The 24,260-nt window shown below is 41.6% G+C and overlaps 2 protein-coding genes across 5 annotated transcripts in view; one reads left to right on the forward strand and one right to left on the reverse strand.

The window, feature by feature from the left end:
* Nucleotides 1-2,779: 2,779 nt before the first annotated feature.
* Nucleotides 2,780-6,162, forward strand: GNRH1 (gonadotropin releasing hormone 1). Its single transcript, XM_074808133.1, has 4 exons — nt 2,780-2,826; nt 3,286-3,427; nt 4,082-4,177; nt 6,121-6,162. The coding sequence occupies exons 2-4, from the start codon at nt 3,287-3,289 to the stop codon at nt 6,160-6,162; spliced, it is 279 nt and encodes a 92-aa protein (XP_074664234.1). The 5' UTR covers nt 2,780-2,826; nt 3,286.
* An 808-nt stretch (nt 6,163-6,970) lies between these two features.
* The window catches only part of DOCK5 (dedicator of cytokinesis 5), an 86,223-nt gene continuing 68,933 nt past the window's right edge, over nt 6,971-24,260 (reverse strand). For 2 of the 4 annotated variants that reach the window (XM_074807923.1, XM_074807924.1), the window contains 9 exons: nt 24,036-24,122; nt 23,390-23,566; nt 21,255-21,338; nt 20,353-20,490; nt 20,078-20,244; nt 19,107-19,284; nt 16,639-16,777; nt 15,037-15,152; nt 6,971-13,089 (listed from right to left, as the gene is read on the reverse strand). In XM_074807923.1, the coding sequence (XP_074664024.1) occupies nt 12,988-13,089; nt 15,037-15,152; nt 16,639-16,777; nt 19,107-19,284; nt 20,078-20,244; nt 20,353-20,490; nt 21,255-21,338; nt 23,390-23,566; nt 24,036-24,122 (1,188 nt within the window). In that variant the 3' untranslated portion in view covers nt 6,971-12,987. Of the gene's footprint in view, nt 13,090-15,036; nt 15,153-16,638; nt 16,778-19,106; nt 19,285-20,077; nt 20,245-20,352; nt 20,491-21,254; nt 21,339-23,389; nt 23,567-24,035; nt 24,123-24,260 lie in introns of those variants that run through there. The other 2 variants (XR_012621041.1, XM_074807925.1) reach the window with 2 other exon arrangements.

The raw sequence follows: 24,260 nt of genomic DNA on the forward strand, positions 1-24,260 counted from the left end.
GTGTCTTGGTTGTCTTAATTGAAAAAAAAAAACCAATCTCGATCTTACCTGATGTACACGGGAAGGACAGCAAGGTAGAAGAGAATGCAACTTTTCCCTTTGATAGCTCCTTGTATACAAGCTTGAAAATACTGTTGTGAAAGTTGGGTTTGGCTTTCGTGAGACCTTGACTTTCACCTTAGCCTGGACTTGTAGGTAACAAGCACTTTCTCAAACAGGCTACTTGTAAACTAGGAATTAGTGATGGTTGAGTACTTACTGTATGAGAAGACTGATTTTAGATGGTCCTTCTACACAGGCAATTTGCACTATGGCAGAAAGCAAAAAAATTTTCAAGCATAAAGCTTACCTGCTAGAAAAACAAGTGAGTGTACCTTGTGTTGGGGGGATTGCTGCAATGTTTCTGATACATTCAGTTTGAGAATTTTCCTGGGGTTGGGGTTTTTTTTGACTCATCATTCATCTGCAACACTTTTAAGCTTTTCTTTGTGGCCGCCCTTCATATTTGCTTAATAAAGTATTTGGAGCCAGAAGTCATTAACCACAATGTACATGGGTATGTGCACTATTTAAAACACTCCCTCCACATCAGAGATGATCATCACACAGAACAAGCGACCAAACTCTGTCTCGGTAGGGAAGCGCTAAAGTTTCTGGAAGAAAAAAACTGTCCTTGAGTTCGGTCTGTAAAGTGCTCGTGATTTCGGTCTAATAAACTCTGGGGCACAACAGTGATGATACAAATACAGCCCGTCTGTGTATGTGCTGTAGAGCACCCTGAGAACAAAATCAGACAAAAATCTAGTTCCTCGGTTTCTCAGCTCCTTTGGGTTAGGAATGGTGTCTAAAAAGCCCAAGAGACTCAGTAGGTTAGGAAATGCCTTTCCAAGGCTTCAGATAAGAAGAGATCTTGTTTCTTAGAATGGGAATCCACAAGCCCAGGTTCTCCTGACAAGTCGTTGACTCCCAGGTAGGTACTTGACAGCACTGGCAGGCATTAAAATTTCTCTCCCCAAACCAGAAAAGCTATTGCACTTGAAGGTTTGGGAGCTCATCTGAAAAGTGTACATCAACCATATTCCAGTGTCTGAAAACTAAAGAGAGCTCACGTGATAAAAACCCAGCTTCACACTTTGATTTTTGGAGAGCACAAAGCTGGCACCTGCCCGACAAGCCCAGACTGAGGCACTCCCCGACCTTGGATCAAACTTCCATTCAGACTCTGCCTCTGCCAAAATCGCAGGAGTTTGTTGGTTTCTGTTACATAGGCCCCTAAAAGGATTTGTGGGCAAACCAAACCAGCTGTAAACATTCCTTTAAGCTCCCAACTCCTTTATGTAACTTACAACTGTAGCCTAGAGTTTAAGAGAAGACGTGGAACCGCTCACTAACCAGTGCAGCTGCGGGCCCTTTCTGACGTGCTTTGTAGCTACCACAGAAACCTGCAGAGAAACATAGTTGTGGAAAGATGGTAGGGGTAGGCTGTCATTAGACCTAGATTAAAATGGTGGGTTAATAAAAGGTGCAATTATAGGGCTAAGCACCTTTAAATGTCATCCCTCAGGATGAACAGAAATCTTCGATTTACCTTTAAATAACCTTAATTTTTGCTAGGCTCATCAGGGAAGGAAGGAATCTTAAGACACTCTTACAGGAAAAGCTCACTTCTAAAGTGATGTGCCTACGCTGAGGTAACATTTCTCCCCCTGAAACAAACGATTTTCACAGCTTGATCAGTTTATCAGCTGAAGTTAAATGAATGTTGGCTACTCTTGCCATGAGTAGGAGGAGCATTACAGCAGGAAGAATTACTCTTTGCTAGTCATTAAATCCTCCTTAAATTATTTACTTATTAAATTACTTTTAATCCATTAATCTCAAAGAGGTCATGGGAGCAGGAAGAGGATGTTTGAAGAACACTAAACATGATACATTCAATTGCACATAAAACAGTACATAGTAAGTCAAAATAGCTGTGAGGTGGGTAAAAAAAATTAGATTTCTGTAGTCAAAATTACTGAATTTAACTCCTCCATGTAAATAGCTATCAACTCCTTTACAAAATTGCAGTGCAAAAACTCTCAAGAATGAAGAATATGCATACATAACCACAGACACACATATATATAAATCCAAAATAACAGTGGTGTCTGGGAGTCGTGACAACAAAGCCCGTCTACAATCTAACATACTCGTCCATTCGACCAGTTTAATACTACTTTTTATTTTATAGAGCAAAGAATATCAAGGCACTTTAATTTAAACATGAAGGAGGAGGACTTTGAAAGCAGCATGCAAAATGCTCTGTGCACTTGGGCAATCATTGGCTCTTGTTTATGCACCGAAGGACTGTTTCCTTCATGCCTGATAGAGACTGAGACTAAGCTGAATTCCTCACCCACTTCAACTCCCGTAAGCCCCTCTCAACAAATTCAAACTCACCGAAGAACTTCTACTTAAAAATTAAAAGTCACTGAAAGAAAAGATGGTGTTATCTTCCACAGGGCAACAGCAGTCAGCTAGGTTTGAATGTCAGATTTACAGCCTCTTAAAAGAAAGGCTGTTACTTTTATGGCTCTTGGAGAAAACAGCTGAATTTAATAGCTACACCGGGGGTGTTCCAATTATGTGCTTTACTTCTGCTGCATTACAGCAATTTTAAGAAGAAAATTGCAGCCTGTGAGATAGAATTAGATAAAGTTACCTGCTGTGAAAGGTTTGGTGTTGGGGTGGTTGTATATAAGAAGCGAGATGACAAGCATACTTGTGGGACATTTTCAAACAGAGAAGATTTGGAGTTACTCTGCAACCTCTCTCAGCAAGCAGGTGATGTGCTTGAACAACACACCGTATTCCTTTTTTACTTAGTGCTTACAGATGCTTGTATTAGAAGAAATTTGCATTAGAAGAGACTGCAAAGAGCACTTTTTAAGGAGCGGGGACATTCGAACAGAAATGGGCTAAACCGAACACATCTGTCAAATATCAACAGGGACTTTCATGGAACCTTTGAGGTCCAGACATTCCTAAAACTCTGACAGGGTGTTCAAAAATATTAATTTAGATCTTCATCCAAATTTTTCAGATGTTAAATCTCTTTATAACGAGCTAATCCACACTTTGAGATGCTCCAAATCCAGCTGTGACTCACACATAGGCACAATGCCACTGGGGTGCAGAAGATCAGAACTGGAGATCCAGAAATGTAACATTTTCATAATTCTGTAAGATAAAAATGGGGCTGTAATGTCATTATGATCAGAAAGATGTTTTGTTCTCTCACAGGATGGAAAAGTCCAGGAAGATCTTTGTCTGTGTCCTCCTGTTTGTCATGTCTGTGGAAATCTGCTTGGCTCAACACTGGTCTTACGGCCTGCAACCAGGAGGAAAAAGGAACGCTGAAAACCTGGTGGAATCCGTTCAAGAGGTAGGTGCTAGACTGTCAAACACCCTGTTGTTTTAGCTAGGATCCCTTATCTACAAAAGATGTAAAAAAGAGGCTTCATCGTGTATGTGTATCTGTCTCTTTCCCCCCAAGCATACACACATACGTACACACACACACACACATTTTTTTACAGTGGCAATTGGAAAGTAATTGGCATTAGGATAAGATGACATCCGACAGCCTTGCATAAAGAACAGTGCTGTCGACTGCGGGCAGAGAGCTTGGGCAGCTGCTCTAAAGGAGAGATGGGAGTTTGAGTTCCAGGTTAAACTCAATTTCATCCTCTCCCGAAGTTGCAGCCAACACTCTGATGGGCTGGTTTATGACAACATTCCTCCACTTCCCTGAGAATGTGGCAATGGGCAGCTGTCATGTGGTAACCAATTAGAGGGTAAGCAATTAAAGGACAAAGCAGACATGGAAGGTTCTGTCCACCAGTGGTTTTCCCATCCTTTCCAATACTTCACGTGCAGTCCCTCCTAACAGCAGTTCTACCCTCCGAAGCACAAGCGTAGCACCCGGGAACGAGGGGAATGTAACTTGCGCAGTGGAACCGTTTCATCTGTAACTAGGGTAGAGTTGTTTTAGCAGAAAAATCTCCCTTCATGAAGGCTGTATCACTTCCCAATTCAGATTGCAGGTGAAATGGAAAAGTTAGGGGACGTGCAGAAGACTGAATGCCCAGGCTCCTATCAGCATTCCAGGTTCAGCGATCTGAAGCAAGCCGTGGTAAGTAACATATTTTTAATTTTATCAGTATGGGAAAATTAGGAGAATGGTCCAGGCTGGGAAAGTACATGGAGGGAAGAGAAAAAAAGGTAGAGGAGGAGGAGGAGGAGGAGGAAGAGGCATGTATGTTTAGTTCACATGTGGCAATACTGGCCCTGCCCTTATTATCTGCATCATTCTCAAGTACCTCAGTTACAGCTCTAGGACAGGGCTACATTATTCTTAGGCTCCCCTTGGAGCAATGTCATTACTCACTAAATTAAAACCAAAATAAAGTCAAACACATTCTACCTTAATACAAATCTATGCAGCATTCACAGATGCTTAACTTCAAAGGCACACTTTGCCAGCTGAAGGATCAAGCCATATGGAAGCTGCTGCTCCCAAGGTCCCCAGACTGGGAAATGTATTTGCCATTAGATGCTCTAATGCAGTGACAGCCGAGACTTCTCATACAAACTAACTGCCACAGAAAGAATACTCTCAAGCAAAAATGGGCTCTTTAATTAATATAGCAACACCTTGATCGGGCCAGATGGTCGCCACTTTCTGAGAAGTGTCTCTGAGCTGTCCTAGAAGTAGAAACACTCAAATCTGTACTTAATTTCTGAAGCCAAGACCAAAAGTGTCAAGTACACACTCTAGCCCTTCACTGAGGACCCTGGCCTGAATAAAGGCTTATAAGCTCCATAAGAGGAAGGCAGACAGGTCAGAGTCTGGTGTCCATTGGATTTTCATGCAGAAACTACCCAAACTACCCCAAAAATATCTCTTTTAGGTCATATTTAATCCTATTTGTACTGAACATAAAATGGAATCTTTGTCCATGACTGGCTTCCAATAGCACTACTTGCAGAATGAACAGCCAGCAAGAGTAACTTAGTATGTTTATAGACATTTTTCTTTTTTACCTCAAGAGACTATGTTAGGCGGGAAAAGATATTAGAATAATTATCAGGATATTTGAAATGAGTCCTTCTTGCTCACTGAGGGAAACTGGCCTTTCTTTGCAGAGCTGAAGGCACCCCCCGCCCCAGGCAGATTCTTAGGTTTGCTCAGAAACTGCTGCTAATCTTGCACATAAGTGTAAAAACTTCTAAGCCTTTGCATCACACACTTAGTTTGCATCTTATTCCTGGAGCACAATCTGAACTATGTGGCCTTCTTATTTCTAACTGCTTAATAACACTGAAAACAAATAGAATTTTTTCCAGATGCAGCTTTTCTAGTGTAACACATTCCTGGAGTTGTTACAGGAATATTATGCAATGAAAGGGGAGGTGTCTGGAAATGGTCCACCCCATGGAAAAACTTTCAAATTACCTTCATCATTTCCTGGAGAAGCTGGTAGTGAGCACAAACAAAAATACACCTAGCTAAGACACGTACAGGAAAAAAATAACATGTTCAGATAGTGCATCTACCCAGAACGCCTCAGGCTTTCAACTCTGAGGTAAGAACATAAATAAATATTCATGTAAGAGACCAGATCCAGCAGGATGCGACACAGGAACATGGTTTCCTTTTGAACAGCACTAAGGACACAGAGAAGGTGACAGGGCAACTGTGCCACTCCGTAATGACCCCGTAACGCTTCTGCACACATAGCTTTCTTGTCTCTGGTCTCCTGGCCAACTGCTTAAGCCCACAGTGTTCAACAGCTGTGGGGCTGCACTCCACAAACTGCTGCAGTGGTGGACCCGTTAACAGATGTAAAGTTGGTCATGCACTTTGGGATGAAAAGGGCCATTATAAGTGTCAGTTACATTATACTGTATGATCAGATCCATGGGCAGGTGGCAGAGAGATCATGTCGGGTCAGATTTATGTCATTCTAATCCTCCTTCCAACGGAGACCACAATATGAATATTTTAGCATCTGACCAGGCTTTAAAACTCCATCATCTTCTCTTTAAAAAAAAGTATATGATGTGTGTTTACAGGAAAGTCTGATCGAAGGAGAAGCTAGACGAAAGAAGATTTAAATCCACAAAGCCAAACGGAACAATGGACCCAGAACAAAATTTCAGAGCTATGTTAAAATCAGTTCCTCTTCAAATGGCCTTTGCTTAGATTGCATTATGTGAATAAATACTCTGAAGCTGCATTTAAGTAGCAGAAGATAATTGTTGTGTAGATTACTAGTTTATATGTAAAAGTGAATGAATTCCAGTCCAGTGGCAGGACTCAGCAGCGCAGGGTCTGCTTTGTCCCCTGCAATGGGAACTTGGACGTGACAGCTTTTGTTTCACAGGGACAGACAATGCCTGGACAAAGGCACTGTCTGATCTCACTAGTCTCTGGATAAAACAGTAATACAACTTTGTTAAAAATCAAGAATAAACTTACTGTTGGAATGTAATTCCACTCGCACTTCAGCAGTCCATGTATGAAAGACTTTTATATGCTCTTTTTTTACTGGTTCACTCATAAAAACTACATTTATTTTAAAAAGGTATTTACAAACTTTACAACAGTTAATACATTTTAAAAACCACGAAAATTTATACACCTTGCTTTACAGACTTAGTGAATCATATGTCATTTACCCAGAGATGCAGACTCCCTTTCCAAAGCTCAGCTCCTACTCTTCCTTCAGAGCCAGTTTAAAAGCTCTATTTTTTGCTGATTGAATTGCAGAGGACTAAAAGACAGAGAAAAAAAAAAAAAAAGAAGGTATTTACAGTCTGCAGAGGTGGGTTTTATAACTAAGCCATCACATCCAGGATCTCAAAACACTCACAAAACCATGTTACACAACATCCATTTTCTTCTGAATTCAAGACAAACATGTCCCAAGGTTTATCATGTCATTAAACCTTTATAATACCAACAACGAAGAACTACATCAATTAATACCATGCATATTGGGGCTGAACTTCAGAGCTGCTGAGGACTTACACTTCTGTTTAAAAAATACAAAAACTGCAGACCATGCATGTGAAAAACAGGTTCAAAGTACGCAGTCATGCATGTCCAGGGGTTTCAATGCCAGCCTTAAACCAGAACTGTCAGAGCAATCCAGCATAAACCGATGCTTTTCACCTTTTGTTAAACTCCTCTATACTCCTTTGTGTACTCTCTGTAGTGCCCACACATACTGTCCTAAAGGTGCTTTAATGTTAATAGGAGCAGAATTAGGTGAACCTCATGGGCTTTTGAAAGGGTCCTCTCCTGCCATGCAATCAAAAAAAATCACATTATTTGTTTACTTTTTCTTTCTGATGTAGTCCTGGGAAAAGCTCACCCTGGTCCACTAGATAATTTGGTCTGCAACAGTAAACATTACATAGAGAAGTTTTAATTAAAAGAAAAAAATGGGAAGAAGGTAGCAGTAATGGGTCAGGAATGTTTTCACTATAAAAAAGATTACAGTTAAATTACAGACAACTTATTATTTCCATTTACAATTATAAAAATAAATAAGGAGAGAAAATCTGAGCCATTATCACTCCAAGTCTAACTCACTGTTAGTCTGTGGAACATACACTGGGCTGCACAGTGTGAAGGTTATTAGATGCAGGTTCTCAAACCCCACTGCATATACATTACAGTATTTTCTGCCACTGCAGATCACAGAGCTGTTCTCACTGGAATCGGTGTCCTTTCCTAATCCAATAATCCACTGAAATGGAAAGCTGTCTGTTTCTCTCTTCCCCTGATGTGGATTACAGCCTGTAACATTTTTAAAGGAATTTATCACAGCATGACAAATTTTAATTAAAAGCTCCAGAAAACAAGTGTTGAGCACATTTCTCCAAAGAAAAAAAATCCTCCAAGACTTGAAATTTAACACTAGCTTTGAACAGCATGGCTATGAAATGGGATTAGATTTTGTCTTCTCTGCAGACTGGATATTTAACTTTGAGATTTGTTTTATTCAAAACTATGAATTGGGTAGAAATGCTGCTGTTTGCTTTCATTTCTGGTATGCAGAGATGACATCATTATGGACTGTTCTCCTACTCCCATTTTTAAACCTCCAGTTTAAAAGACATTAGATGACATTTCCAAAAGCATCTAATTAACATGGAAAGATGATTCTCAGTTTGAAAACTAAGTAGTGAGACCTTACATTGTCTCTGAAAATTAAATCTCAGATCTTAAGTCAGGTAGGTACTGTAGCAAAGTGCAGAACACTTAAAAAATCAGGGGTCTGGTGGGAATTTTTGTAGGAGTGTGGGTGCTTAATTCCACTTAATTAAAATCAGTCAGGTCACATGCTTATTCACACACTTAAATGCCCAACTGCCTTTAAAAATCTGACACTTAGAAGACAATGTTTTTTTCTAAAACTGGCACGAAGCCCTAAGTCATTTAGGCACAGTACAGAGATTCCATCTTGTACCTCTAAGCAAACTGTGCTGACTTGTATCAGCTAGGAACATAACTCTTCACATACCACAGTCAGTAATACATTTTGGAAAATTGAACTCCTGTCTGTGAGTTAGTTTGCCAAAAGGCAAGAAGGAGATGCAGGAAGAGTTTACAGCACATCAGACTCAAGAACAAAAATAACGCTAAGAAAGAAAAAAAATCCCCCAACCTTAAACCCCTTTCTAGCATAGCAAAATTTACCAGTGAAAACGCCCAAACGATCTGGGGAAGGGAAATGTCGCTCTGTACTCTTTAGGCATCAGCTGTTCCTTTCCTTGCAGTTAGGGTGATGCCTCAGCTTAGAGCAGACAACAAAGGCAGCTCAGAGCAAAGCCTGAGCTGTGTGGACAGCACACCGAGATGAACGTCAAGGAACCTGCCGGGTGAGACAGGCAACTGCAAGGCAGATCGTATCTTCGCTGCTTTTTAAGGAGCTGGCTCTACAGTAAAACCCAAAGATCAAAATATAAATAAAAGACCTGTTTAAGTCACTGCTCAAATTACACAAAGCACTGAAGGTTCCTAGAGCCAGCGCTGGGATGGGTTGGAGCCACTGCCCTGACTCTGGGTGACCCGGGCATCCTCCTGGCTCAGGTATTAGCACCCAGGGGCAGCACCCAGGAGAGACAGCAACTGTTCTTATTCCTAAAGACCGGCAGCTGGCTGATCCAAGGAAGGAAAGGGGAGAGGATAATTAACCACTTACATGCTAAGTACCCTGCTCACAAACCTAGTCCATAAAACTGTAAAAAAAAAAAAAAAGCAGTCAGAACCAAGTCACCTGAAGTTAAGGAGCATTATGTAAAGGGTCATGAAAGATCAGCTGAAAAATTCCTCCCAAGGTCAGACTTCCTCCCGTGAGATTTTTTGCATGGACTAGTTCCCTCCTCCAGGAAAAAAACCCAACCTGCTGAATGTACAAGGTACAGCTATGAGTTAAAAGTTATTAAAAGCAGACCAAAGAGATAGGGAAATATGACTAGAAAAGGTCACTTGGAACCAAAATACCCAAATCTGATAGCTAGTTTGTTTACCCAGGGGAAAGAAACCATCAGCCGGGATTCCTGCAAAGTCTTCTTTGTTTCTGCTCATTTACCAAAGGAGATAAAAAAAAAAACAACAAACTGCTCTGAAAAGGAAATGCACCTAAGAATGAGGCAACGGGCAGATGCAGACCGGGGAAAGGCACAGCATTAACAATAGGTGGTGTTAATAAACTTTTCTACAATTCAGACCACATCCTGCTGTTCTGCCTAAAGCAAAATTCTCACCAAAAAGTTTAAGTGAAGAGTTTCAGAGGGTCCTTTAGTTCATGTGTGCAGCAGAAGGAGGATGGTGGTTACAAGAAGAGGAAGAAGTGGACAAAAAGTAAGGACCAGAAAACCCTGTGGTTTTCAAGTCAAGCAGCGTCTACGTCCCAGAACATAATGTGGAGCTGACAAGTCCTACAATGCACCAGAGAGAGGGGGTGAACCATGGTCAAGTTGTCCAGAAAGGTTTCAAAGATTTCCCCTGAGAAGGCAAAAGCCCAGCAGACAGTTGTATGTGTGCTATAGCGAACACGACTGCAGATGTATGTGATGTGACTGCAGACTTCCAGAGTGATGTGAATCCAGTAGGAGCCTTCGATGACAGCAATCTGTTTTACAGAGCCATGCAGGCAGCGCAGCAAGCGCAGCTTCTGCAGGTTGCTTTAACTGGAGTCACACTGAAGCCAAAGGAATGTCTAGGAACAAAAGAAAGCACCACTTTGGTCTGAACGAAAAAAAAAACCCCAAGGGTTTCATTGGGTTTGTTTATCCCTGAAAAGGGCTTTGCTGAGAAAAGCTTTAATAAGGTTTAAAGAACTTCAACTTTTCGGTAAGGTAATGAAACCCATTTAAGTTGTGTGAGCAGAATAATAGTGCAGTGGCCTGCAAAAAAACCCAACCCAATGATATTTTTATATTATATTACTACTGTGAGGAACTGTGAGGGTTTTTAGTGGGTCTCCCCATCTTCTACCAGATAACCAAAAGCTAAATGACAATTCCAGTTAACAAGCAAAATTATTTCCTGGAAGAAAAGCCCATGACAGAATCTTCATCAATACCGATGATAAACAGGCCACAAGCTGCAACCAAACTGCCAAAGTTTTATACAGGTTCAGAAATCAACTTGGATCCAAATTCCTCACCTGGTCCCTCTTTATGATGAGTTTTAAGAAACTCTGAACTTTCCCAAAAGTTTGAATCTAAACTCTCCAGGCAAACTCCCAAGTTTCCCAAGTTCCATAGTGAAACAGAACGACGAGTGATTTTTTTCTCTTCCCTGGAAAACATCAGTGAGAAATACCAGCCATGACAAAAGCTATGTTTATGAACAGGCTGGTCACACAGGCAGAATAGCATGGCAAAATAGTCTGCCTGAATGTGACAAGAGAATAATTCATACAAATCAAGAAAACACCAAACTTCACTGGCTTTGCTGCTGCTGGGAAATGTAGCTCCAACAGGCAGTTGCAACTTTGGGGGGGATATATAAAGAAAGTTTCAATTCCTTGACAGTAAAACAGTGAAGTTCTTCACAATGCATTAGTGCTGAAACAGGCAGCTCAGGAAAGTCCGGCTCCACACAGCAAAGCAAGAGCTGCTGTAACTATCTTTGGAGTCATCTAGATCTTCTAAGAGTAGACCAGAGTAGAAATATACTGCAAGTGAATTTTAAACTGAATTGTTTTCTGGTTTCAGTGCTGCACAAATTCCTGTAAGCCTGTTGCAGAAGAACAAGTCCTCACTCCAGGGTTGCAGCCCTTCTGACAGAGCTCCGAGCCCACCCGCCCCGAGAGGGGCAGAACGGGTCTGCCAGCATTGGGAGTTGTAATCTCAAATGGTGACGTCCTGGTTTTTACCAGCAAGATTTCAGTGGCAGCGCAGGCACAGAGGAACGCTGTGTTTAAGGCCCATCTGGTCCATAAATAACAATGGTATTTGTGTTGAAGTTTCGGTCACTATGCAACTGTGAGGACAGGCTGTTCTAACAGTGCACAACAGCCTTTTCCTGCATGGATCATGTGAATTTAAAAACAGTAGAACCTAAGATCATCTAATTTTTTCTCTCTATACAAATAGAAAGACTGATGCTGACATCCCGACAGAGCAGGGAATAAATTAAAAGAAAAATTAAACAGATTATCCCACCCTCCAAGGGAAGAAAAGCTGCAGAGAGCTGGAGTAACCCAAACAAAAGGAAACTAGGTGGTTAATTGTCAAGTCTTTCGCATGCATCCCAGATCTAAATGGCTCCTTAAAGTCTAGTGTCTATTAAAAACTTGCATCAAGGGAGGCTATAAAACAAAGTGCAAGTACTGCCACAAATGGGTGCAGGAAAAGAAAGAGGATGAGAATTATTTGTATTTGTGTGAATTTGTCCAGCCAAAGTAAAGGTTACAGTAGCTATCAGACTGTTTCTGAGGTCAGGATGTGTAACTAGTTTTGCATACTCCACCCTCTCAAAGTCGCTGGTACCAGTACAGTGCTGGTATCAACGCAGCTTCTACTCACATATTCACAGGAGAAGCAACTTTTTACACCCTATTAAAAGGCACAAAGATGAAATATTGTACCAGGTCCCAGATGCAAGCACAAACCAAGGAGGTAACATAATTCAGGGAGGAGTATCAACTGCTCTGTAGTGTTAAAACCAGAATCAACAGTGAAATTATGACAAAGTACTGGTGAACCTAAACTCTCCATCGGGAGTGAGCAACTGCCACTACTCGAGCAGAGACGGTGGAAGGCAGAACGTCTGCACTTCATCTTAAATACGTATGATGACTAGCAGAAAAAAAGACTTCTCATTCTGCTAACAATGCTCAGGTCTCTGCCTGCAATCAAGAATCTTAGGAGACTGCACATCATACACCGGCACCTGACATCTCAGGAGCCGACACTTCACAACTTGGGAACGGCTGGGATCTGCTTCACTTCACGCAAACCAGGGCTCGGCTACGCTACGGGGACGGGGTCGGTTGTAAAGCTGTAATGCCCCTCTGTGAAAATACTGTAGGACACTTCTCATACTGGTGTGGCTTACCTCGTTCCAAACACTGGTGCAAATCACTACCGTGACAGATTTACACTAGGAATGAGCTGCTGCAATTGCATCAGTGAAAAAACTCAGGACAGACAAAGACTAAGACAGACGAGAATTCCAGTAGGGCGACTTCTGCTACGTGATTAGTGTCTCAGTACTGGAAAGGTAAACCAGAGGTTAGGGAATACAGTCACAATAACAGTTCCTTTTGGTATTTCCCAGAGAAAACTCCGAGGGGAGTGAATGGAATGGCAGGTGAGATCACTAGTCTTTAGGGTCAGAGAGCCCCAGTGTGTCAGTAAAAAGAAAGCAGCCGTTTCACTCTAGGCGCTTGCTGCTACACCAGCAAGTGATGATCCTCACTGCAGTCCTTGCTCTGAAGAGACAACGCTGGATTTTCTGGTTTTTGGGGGTGGGGGGGGAGGTTTGGCTTCTCGTCTGGTGGGTAGTGGTGGAGCAACCTGAGAAGATCAAACAAAAACACACAGGAAAATAAACCATTACCAGCAAGTTAAGACATTGTGCTTTACCAGGCAACAAATCCAAAAGGTCCTGGAGTACTTGATGTTTCTTTCAGGACCAAACCTTTGAATTCAGTCTTTCAGTGCCCCATGCAATCGATGAGAGGGGCAAACACGGACAGATCGCCAGGGGACAACAGTAGCAGGAAGGTTTCAGCTGCTAGAATACACCTTAGCTGCAGATATACTTCAGTTGCTTCTGACCTGCAGCCTGACTTTGAGCCAGAGCCATTTGTCCCTCCGTCCCACCTTTTGTTTTTCAGTAAAATGGCAATAAACTCATTTCCCTCAGGGTTTCAAAATTCAACTATTTTTATCTTGCTGGCTTGACAAGTTGCACCAAGTAGGGGCCAAAAGGATGTCAAATGCTTCCAAATCAGAATTGTGAAACTAACTCCATACAATGGCAGCAAGCCACAGCCCTCCTACCCAGCACAGAGGCTCGTAGGGTGTTCCTTGTTCTTGCAGGAAACTGCACTAGGGGGTTCTTTCAAGTTGGCTCTTTCCTTGTTTTAAGGGGTACCCTGTAAACAAATGAGATGTGAAAGGCCAGGGGAACAAGAAGCTTGTGTGGCTCACCTCTGGCTTAGCCAAAACTGCCAAGATTTAAGGACTATTTTAACTGAAGGAGGACAGAGTCAACTTTACCACAACAACAACAAAGTAACAAAACCCTTCAGAAAATAACTTCTACAATCTCTCTTCACAGACTTTCAAATCCTTTCCATTTGGCTGCAAGCCAAGGTCATTGTTGCAAGTCAGAACATGTTAGTAATTAGTTTTCTTACAAGACTCAGGGGAAGGAGACTCTTTTATTAATCCGCTTCAACCGGTGACTCCCACAGCATCCCTAGAGCTGGCATATTTCCGCCATTCACGCACCTACAGCAGCTCTGCTGCCCCTTTTCAGAAGCACAGTCAGTTCTGACCAAGTGAAGGGCGAAGTAGAAAACTCCCATTTATCCCCATGCTTCAAGGCTCTGTACCAGTGTCACATCTCTCTCTAAAAGAATTAAGTGATCAGCTGTTTTGTTGTCTTCATGTGCTGTCAGAGGTAACATATTTTGTTAAGTGCAATCACTCTTTAAATTTTTCTTGGTCAAACTCCAGTTCATCTCACTCAGGTACTCTGTAAATCCTCTTTGGAAATTGGACTGGGAAAGACACAGTTACCAAAGGATGCTTTCTGTTGCTGTGCACTGGTAAGCCATTACGGTCTCATATCAGAAGTACCTACATTTCAGGGGCAGATGAAATGATTCTGACACAATGACCAGAGTATTTGCATGTTAAGTATCTCCAAGCTGTTTGGAATCCCATAGTATAAGAGAACCATTAGTGATAAAGCATTAAAAAAAGTGGCAATTTGACATTCCTAGAAGGAAACTAACTTCATGAAATTGAGAAAAAGGCTGTGGCTAAGATAGTGATAAATACAGGCTGTTTTAAGTGACTAATGATGCATACTTTGAAAAATTAGATTCTTCTGAGCTGAGGACTCAAAGAAGACATTTATCATTTCTGAAAATGTGTGAGTTTCTTCCCTTCTTTTTCAAGACCAGATTACTGCGCTATTTTATCCTGATCATGTTTTTGAAACTTTTCTATCATTGTGCTTGTTTGTTTTCAATATATCTTCCCACCCCCACACACAGTTTGCCTAACCAAGGACAACCCAACTCCTGCTTGAAAAAAAAAGGGACTGCACTTGATAGCCTTCTCCTGAAGCAAAAAACTTTTTATTCTTTTGTGGTTTCAGGGAGTGAACCAGTAAAATGATTAGACAAGTTTCAAGTAGCACCACCCTAGAAGCAGCCTGGAAAATTCCACTGGTGTCTCCTTCTCAAAAGCTGTTTTCCAAAAAAATGTCAGCTCTCATTTCCTTACCTCCACAGAATTCCTCGGGTTGCTGTTCTCATAGGGTTTGCTTTTGGGCGGAGGTGGGGGCGGGGTGCTCTGTAAGCTAGCAGTTGCCAATCCATCAGCTTGCAGTGAGGGAAAACCTAGAAGCAACAACAATAACAAGAAAAGATGTTAAACTAGGCAGAAAAGGAATGGGAAAAGGGATTGACCGTGTAGAATTTTAAGGGAGATTCATTTAATATCTTCTGCTTTCTATCCACTAACACTTCTCTGCTTTAGCAACTAAACCAGAATGGATATGTCAAAATAGAATCACAGTTGTATCTCCCTTAAGTTCAAAATGCCCAGAAGAGTTCTATCTTCATCAAATGAATCTAAGTTTATGTGAAAAATGCATGCCTGAGAGAACAGAAAATGGAATCCATTATCACATCTGCAATGTTCAGTGGGGTTTCCTGTCAGCCTGGGCCTCAACCTGAGAATTCACTTTGATTTTAACTCCAGCTGATGGAGTAGATAAGTACCCAAACTTCAGAAGAATTTCTGGGAAGCTGTCCTGCTACCAATGGCAATTAAAACTGCTTGCTAAGTAGAAGAGTGAGGTTTCACATTACTTTCACGAATCTTTCTTCATATAGTATTCCTGCATTTGTTTGTATTTCTGGTTGTCGCCCCACCCTGATGCGTGTTTTTTTGGTTTTAATCCTCTCACAACAGTTTTCTGCTAGTTTAGTTCATTATCTACACTGGATTCTGAATTTATATACATGTAAGAGAAAGAACAGTCAGGTTCTACATATGAACTTCTGTCGCTTTAAAGAAAGAGCAGTAGAGTGAGAAATGCAAAAGCAAGCAAGGAAGTTGTCAGTGGTGACACCACAGTTGTGTTTTTACCTTAGCCATATTTATATGTTGCTTCAGAATTAACTACAGAGCTTACTGGATATGCAAGGAAGGTGACTGCACAAATTGTTCACTTTGCTAATTCTTCAAGATAAATTCCATCTCTTTCAGGTGTAACATTTATTAGCTGAGTTTCCAAGCTACAGAGCAACTTCAGAGACCTACAGAGCAACCTGAGACTTTTTACCACGTGATAGGAGTTACTGGTCATAAATTAACAAAGCCTTCAGGGCTTGCCCAGAAAATTTAGCCATCGAGCTGATCAGAAATACCATGCTGGATTGATGCAGCTCCATCCTGTGAATTCAGAGGGGATGTTCCTCCAGTATGTGCTGTAACCACCTGACTGGATGAACTGACAAGCATCTACATTGATGGCATGTGACGTTCACCCTGAGGTTTAATATGCCTTCCCACAAGTCAATACAGGAGAAAACAAGAAACAAACTGAAAAAGATAAAAATTGCTCTCTGGAATTCCTCCTATATACTAATTTTGACAAGTGATATGTAAGTCACAAGTATGAGTGTAGAGCCTTTGATAACACTGCCAAATTTTGTTATCTGACAAAAACGTCTACAAACATTAACAGCCACTTTCTGTGAACTACTTCAGAGCAGTTCCTCTCTCCCCAGTGAGGTTACCTCAGCAAATATATAGTAATTCCAACGACTTCAGGTAGTGCCCTGAAGGATGTGGCAATTGCTCTAGAATAGAACTTACTTTGGGTTCTTGGGGTTTTGGGAGTGATCGGTGGTGGGGTGCGAGGCGTTGACTGCTGGAGAGAAGAACCCTGAAGCAAAGTCAGTCTGTTGTCTCCTAACTGAAGACTCTTTGGCCTTTGTGCTTTTCCTGACATGCCCTGGTTGAAACAAAGAGTAAACAAAACCTTTAGAAGTCAGCAAGGTTGCTGCACACGTATCAGATATTCAGACCTGTCACAAAGGCATCAACATGCTCCAGAAGAGCCATGCGTAAGAAAGGTGCATTCAGGTGAAACGTAAGAGTGAAGCCACTGCACTGGCTAAGCCATGTCAAAAGGCATACACTGGGCTGCTGTGACACATCCAGTCTTCTGTGGGCCCTCACTAACTGGGTAGCAGTAGTAAACTGTTTTTAACAACCTTATTGTATAAACTAAGCGAAGACGTCAGGCTGAAAAACTGCTGCATTTGACTAGCAGTTCTGTGAATAAATTTGGGGGGAAAAAGAAAAAAAGATGAAATTCTGGGTGCAAGTCAGGACTGCTAATATCATCGAGCGCCTTAGGGCTCTGAAACAAGTCTACTTCAGGCTTTACATAGCAAATCCCTTGCATCTGGGACTCGGGAGATGTTGTTCCAACTCCTTCCAGCGTCACGTGTGTCCTCTGTGCTCTTCGCTCAAATCACGAGGCCATCTGAATATGGTCCCAAGAGTCCAGGGCATGAATATTATGGTCCTTTGAAATACTAGTTTATTGCTTTCCAGAGAAGGCTGTCCCTTACACATGTAATTAAACTCACTGGGCTCTTTCAGAGATCAATTCTCCACCATTGAGCAGTTCAGTATTTCTCGCTGTGCAGAGGGGACCACACATTGGTGTACAGTGAATCTAAAACTTATAAAGCCCAAAGCTGCTGGATGTCCAGCCAGCCTTTGGTTCCCTCTGGCTTTCTAGCTCACAAGCAGCTTAGTCAAGAGCTGCATAAAATCACTCTGTCCAATTCTCGTGCTGCACTATGTGGCTATGGAACAGACCAGCTATAAAAACCAGCTTTCTCTGGACTTTGCGATGTTCTTAAGCACGATTATAACCCTCGACTGCTCATTCGCTTCAGTAAACTGATCACACATGTAATTTTCCCTCAGAGATACGGGGGTAGAAGGGAGGGTGGGTGTTCTGTTTTGCATCTCTCAGCTCTCTGCAATGCAAAGTCTTGGACAGACGTGCCTTACTGCCCTAGTGAAGTGGTCGATACAAATGGGCTTTCTCCCAGATCTTTTCCCTCTAGTTTTACTTAATAAAGTGATCAGCAGCTGAGATCACACTTTGTGGGTTAAACCCATTTAATTCAATGGCAGCTCTTCCAGAGGCAGAGGGCCAGGCCTCCTGAACCACTAATATTTACAACCCCAGATTTTCCTCTGGAGTGGAAAGCCTGTCAATACCAAATGACATGATTCTAGAACCACAGTTCCCCTTTTTATAAATATTCTGCAGGCTCCAAGTGCTGGCAGCACTACTCAGATTTGATGAGAATTCCTGAATATATAGCAGCATAACCTGTTCCTGCCAAATTCAGCTGAGATCTTGGGAGAGAAAGGGAAATAGAAGAACTCATGTTTTCTCATTATTTACACAGCCCGTGTTAAGTCAAATTAGTATCACTGAGCCACCAGCTTAAATACTCAGATGCCTAATTCTCACAGTGTAACATAGTCTTTGCATAAATCAGGATAATACTCCAAGGTCATACAACTCTACTTTTGGGCTGAAACTTATCTGTTTGTATTAGGTGATCACTCTGAATCCCACTGTCAACTTTAATGCCTAACAGTCTCCAATATATTCCTCATTACAAGACTCCTGTGGGGGTATAGATTCTCTTTTATTCCTCTTTTGCAAATAATTTGCACAAGGAGTAAACACTCCTGCCCTCATGCAGGAGGTCTGGAGCAGAGTACAGACTGGAAGAACAAGTTTTTCAAAGTCCCAAACTGGTGACTTAACTACCAGATCATTTTATTTCAACTCCCCAATCTATCAAGCTGATCTTCACCTTGCAGTACATTTGATTTGTGCAGTGATGCTGACTGATAGCAGCTGAACATCTGGCTTGCCAGCTGGATTTTTGAGTGGGCTAGCAGTATCTGCTTGCTCCAACAAAAACAGAACAATTCTACATGGCGCTGAGTGCATCACGCAGTCCTCCACTCCGATGAGAAATGAGGGCACTGAACACCTAGATGAAACATCAGTGCCTCATGTTTCCAGTTTGTACCTTGAGCCAAACTGCAGTTCGGTCTGTGACACAAATTTTCCAAATAAAAAAAGCAAGAATTACTCAGATGACCAAGGCTTTTGGTATTTGAACCCCTCCCACTATTTAATGAAGTTCCCAATGACAAACATGGCCGAAAGCAACGGAAACACTAAAATCTCCTGCTGTGGATTTTATTATTGCTATTTTTTAAATTTTTTTTTTTACCATTTTGGAAGTCAGTTCCGTTTCTGGCTCCTTCTCTACAATAACCTGAGACTTGCTAATACTCCAGTCCTTCCGCTTGAGTTTGCTAATCCGGTTATCACCATCCTCTTTCATGGGCAGCTCCTCAGCTCTGGAAGCTGTTGATATTCTTCTCTCCAAAAGAGGCTCCAGAATAGATCTGCGGCCCACACCAAAAGAGTGAAAACACATGAAACATTAGTCCATCAGACATTTAAAGCATTGTCTGTTAAAAAGCTGTGATCTCTTAGTTTACATAAGAGATTATTGTGAAGAACTGAGTTATGACCGTGGAATTTTCAGTGAGATTTGTGCTCCTAAGTCACCCTAGCAATTTTGAGTATTATGTCTTATGTACAGGATAAAGTGGGATCTACTTGCAGAGGGAGCCAGACCTGCATTTTATGCTGAACCTTGCCACCGAGTCTGCTGTGTGACCTTGAGCAAGTCACCTAAACTCCCTGGTTCTCACAGATGCAAATTAGATGCAGAGAAGTACCATTAGGAAATGCTTCCACATGTGGCAGCCCCTTTTAATGCCACGCATGCAGCTGCAAACAGCTGGTGGATCAAGCACCATATCGCTACGCACCTCTTTGTGGACCACATCGAACTAAATTACCTTGTAGTATCTTACACCTCTGTTTTCCAGCATTCCTGGGAAACAGAGGAGTGTGCATCTGAAATACACTGCCTCCATCCCTCTTCAGTATCATGCAGATAATTGGGACTCCAGAGAGACACAGTTGTGGGTTCAATTCCCAGAACTATCCCCAGCTGTGCCTCAAACTCCCTCTCTGTAAAATGCAGTAACAACATCAGCCTCCATTTAAGGTTTCAAATAGGTAGGTATTACTGTTGTGTGTGGAATAAATCTTCATTTTAAGAGTAACTAATTCTAGCAAAAGCATATCCCCACTCTTGTAAATCACATGTAAAGGCTGATTACTAACCCATCTGAACCTGGTCTGGAGGAAGTGCTATCAGATGACGTGGAAGATGAAGAGACCACAGAAGACGCCACAGATGTGACAGAGAGCCGTCTCAGCGTGGAAGACATGATATAGGGCAACACGACAGAGCCTGACCTGCTCTGTTTCCTTTCGGTGAGAGAGGGAGGCTGCAGACAAACACGCTTGTGATAAATCATGTAACACTAACTCACAAGTGGGAAAGGGGAGAGCTGTGCTGCTTTAAGGCAAAACACTAAAGAACCAGGTATGCTTACCAAAGTTATCACACCATACTGCTTCTCCACCTTCTTCTTCAGCTCTCTGAAACAGGCTGTCAGTCTGTCATGCAGAGGCTTCAGCTGTTCTGTCAGCTTCTCACCATGAATCCTAATCCCTTCTGCCAACAATGGCATCTGAAAGGAGGAACAAAATTAAGCTACAAAAGGCCAAATCAGCTCTCCTGTTCCAGGCAGGAATTTTCTATGCATGTTACACATCTCAGATAGGCTCAAATCAATGTGATTTGAGTTTGCAGAGGCAAAAAAAGCAATCATACAGTAAGGAAGCTCAGCTACTGACTCATAACTTGTGACACTGTAGTAACCTGACTGTTTGTCTGAGCTTCCTGTGTTCAAGAAACACGAACACTTTCCCCGTCTATACCGATGGTTCTCTCTTCCCCACTCAGATTCCACATTCTGCTTTGGAAAACACAGTATGTTCAATGTTGGAGTATCACTTCTTAGCCTCCAAAGCTGTATGATAGTGGGGTAGCTTTAACTGGGCTCTGTTGTGTGGAAACACGTAAAAACTGGTCTACAGGGATGTAATTTGCATTACAAGAAAACAGGGCAATTTTTCTGGTCCAAATAGGCAACATTCAGGGTCAGACTGACAAAACATTAGGTGTGATGATTTAATGAAAAGGTAACAGATACTTTGTTACACTCAAAAGGAAAAAAATCTGCAACTTTGGCAAATATTTCAGAGCAACACAAGCTACATAGAACATTCTAGGTGACAATTTTAGAATACAGCAGCTTCCTTAAAATAAAAAACAATTGTACACATATCCAGATAGTTCTTATAGCATTTATCTGCATTATCGCTCCAAAACGACGACGGAAAAACATCTGCACTCACATGTAGTGCTTCCACTTCTTTCCCAATACCATACCTGTAGAGCAATTAGGTGCTTAAGCAGTTCAATTTTATCTTGATCTTCAGGACGTTCTTGAAGATACTTCTCTGTGAAAAAGGCCTGAAAGCAAAGAGAGATGATACAGTTTCACAGCTTTCACCGTTCACTCCGAGTGAAAGATCCCTGTACTTTAAAAGCAATTCATTGCCATTATTCCTCATTAAAACCAAATTTTGTCCCTCAGCTTTATGTCAGGGAGATAGCAAAGAACTATGGTTATTTGTTGAGAATAGGGAACACAAGAGACTTTTACGTTTAAAATAAAAAGTATTATTTTTTTCAGTGAAACAGAGATATGTAAAACAAGTAACTTCACTGGAAGGGTTTTCTCCAATTCCAATGCCCTTCTCATAAAACAGTCTGGATCTGAATAACTAATAATTACTTGTCGCTCAAATGCGAGTAGCAGACCCAGTCTCTTGAGTTCTCACTTCAAAAAGCCTCTTTCATTTTTAGCACTGAGTGACCTACAGTACACAACGACATGCAAACAACCTCAGCTGCGGAAAGGTGAACGGGGCATCTCCTGCCTGCAATTTCCTCTATGATTTAAGCCCTTAAGTACAACATTTTCACATGGGGCTTGTTACGAAGACTCAGTAGAAATAAAGACTGTGTTGAGATTTTGACTCACAGTTTGATTCAACAAAGCACCTTTAGTCTACGCTTCTTATGTGTTTACCTTTAATTAACAGAATCTGGTATCGGTTTAAAGTTGAACAAACAAAACTACACTTTCCTGGACTGAAGCCTTAAAATTGTGCCAATTCACATTATGTGCTACAGGTATTGCATCGAAACGTATCACAATTCCTTGTCAGAAGAATTTAATTTTTCTTTTTCCTAGATAAAAATCCCTAATAATTTTTCATTTGGTTTTAAAACGCGTCTCTGATCTATTTCAGCCTCTGCATATATTTCTTAGTTCTGCATTCCATTAACTGGACTGTGTGTACAAGTGTTTATAGGCCTAGTGGTATGATTCTGAAAAAGGCCGATGTCAAGAGGAGGTTAGCCTGTGAAAGGACTGCCGGGTAGGTCCCAGCGGATTTTTCTTGCAAGTGTTTAATTATTGCAAGAAGAAAGCCCACGTTAAAAACGCAGACTTTGGCTTTTGGCTACAATGAAACAATTAAAACTCAAGATTTTAGCCGCCCACAAAAGCCAAATGTTCAATCTTCAGTTGAAATAGGAAAATATGAACCAGAAATGAGTATTTCCAGATGTGGTTACAGATACTTTGTGTTTCCTAGTTTTAACTGCTTTCCCACTTTCGTAATTCTAAACTTTGTGTCAACCTTAATTCATAAAATGGGAGGATTTAAGGCCAAATTCAGTCCTGGCAAAGTATGCAACTCCTCTGGAATCAGCAGAGTTAGACCCCAGATAAATCAGACCCTCTCCCATTTAACTTTTGCACTTCATTTCATATGACTGGAACACATCTGAGAAGAATTAAATGTGTTTTAACACCATCCATTCAGTATATGGAAATAAGCAATATATTTTGTGCTGGGAATACCAACATTAGATGCTGGGAATAAACAGCTTAAGTTAAACATCACAAAAAAAGGAAGAACGTACACCGTTCAACTGAAGTCAACTGAATAAACCTGCGTAGGAAATACTGCTTTTTTCCTGTAATACATGCTCTTACTGCAAGACTCCAAAGACAAATTATTTGCTGGAAAGAGAAATCCTCATTTGCCTTACCATTTGATATTAATAGAATGGAGAAATGCTAGCTCATTTGCTTTTCTTTGTTACTTCCACCGTTCATTGGGCTGACCAAGCACCTCAATGCCCCCACGAGGTAGGATCATGTTATTATCACCACTGTAAATGAGGCCCAAAAGAGCTGGATCATTCATCTCTGTGGCAACACACAGCACTAAAACTAAACACTAAAGATCTGGGGGTTTTCCACCTTGCAGTCTAATGGAAATCTCTTTTCTCCTCTTTTTTGAGCTCTGAACAGGCAGATACAGCTACAGAACGCACTATGTCTGAGTAACAGCTGAAAATTGAACTTGAATCTCCCATGTTTCAAGCCAGATCTTCCAACATTGCAGAGGTCAACAGACTGAGGCAGAGATAAATGTGAAAAAGACCTTTTCATAGTTGGTATATCCCCCCATGACCGCGGGGTCCACAATCCCATTCAGGAGCATAGAGAGAGGATGTACAGGAAGACTCCGGTCCCAGACATGCTGCTGGACAATGTTGCTGATTTTCTCATTGGTTAGCTCCATCGTTTCTATGGCGTTCTCCAAGGGGCTGACCTCTTCCTGACAGAAAGAAGAAACAGAATAAACCTTCATTCACCTCCATGAAATATGAAGTTAAGTAATGCCTCGTATATGAATGGCAACCCAATAGTTTCCAGCAGAGGATTTTGGATCCCCTGGGCTAACTAGCTTGCAATCTGGAGATGAATGCAAGAATGATTCTACAACTTAACCTGAAGGAACAACAGTTTAGGACTTGGCTGGGGAGTATGTTACAGAAATAACCACTCTCCTAAGCATTATATAGTCGATGTAGAACTTTGCGGCCTTGGGTAGAGCTGTCTGCAAAATGGCATAAAAAGACAAGCACATCAAAAAAGATACACATTTGCTTTTATCTGAAGCAGAAGTTATTGGTGTGCCATATCCAGGAGTGGAAGGACTAGTAGCCCTAACTGTCACAAGACTCTTTACTTCATGAAAGGCCACGGGGGGGGCGGATGAGACTCAGCCCATATGCAGAACTCACCGTTGTAACCTGTTTGACTTCAAACCACTTGAGGATGCCTGGAAAAGAATACGCTGTCGTGTAGGTTGTCCTTTCTATCCACATATTCTAGTTAGAGAAGGAAAAAAATTCCAGGATGTAAGGAAAATATCAGTCTTGCAATTCAATTCTCTTCCACGGTAGAGCATGGAACCAGGCTTCCAGCACTACCTGGCAGAACTTACACAATGATTTTCACCTTCACTA

This window comes from Strix aluco, chromosome 28, assembly GCF_031877795.1.
Source record: "Strix aluco isolate bStrAlu1 chromosome 28, bStrAlu1.hap1, whole genome shotgun sequence".
In the NCBI taxonomy this organism is placed as follows: domain Eukaryota; kingdom Metazoa; phylum Chordata; class Aves; order Strigiformes; family Strigidae; genus Strix; species Strix aluco.

Bases quoted from the DNA above. Each gene is read 5' to 3' on its own strand.
- GNRH1 (XM_074808133.1), top strand. From the start codon at position 3,287: ATGGAAAAGTCCAGGAAGATCTTTGTCTGTGTCCTCCTGTTTGTCATG. The intron at 3,428-4,081 runs GTAGGTGCTAGA...TTCCCAATTCAG, and splicing joins TGGTGGAATCCGTTCAAGAG to ATTGCAGGTGAAATGGAAAA. The intron at 4,178-6,120 runs GTAAGTAACATA...GTGTGTTTACAG, and splicing joins GCGATCTGAAGCAAGCCGTG to GAAAGTCTGATCGAAGGAGA.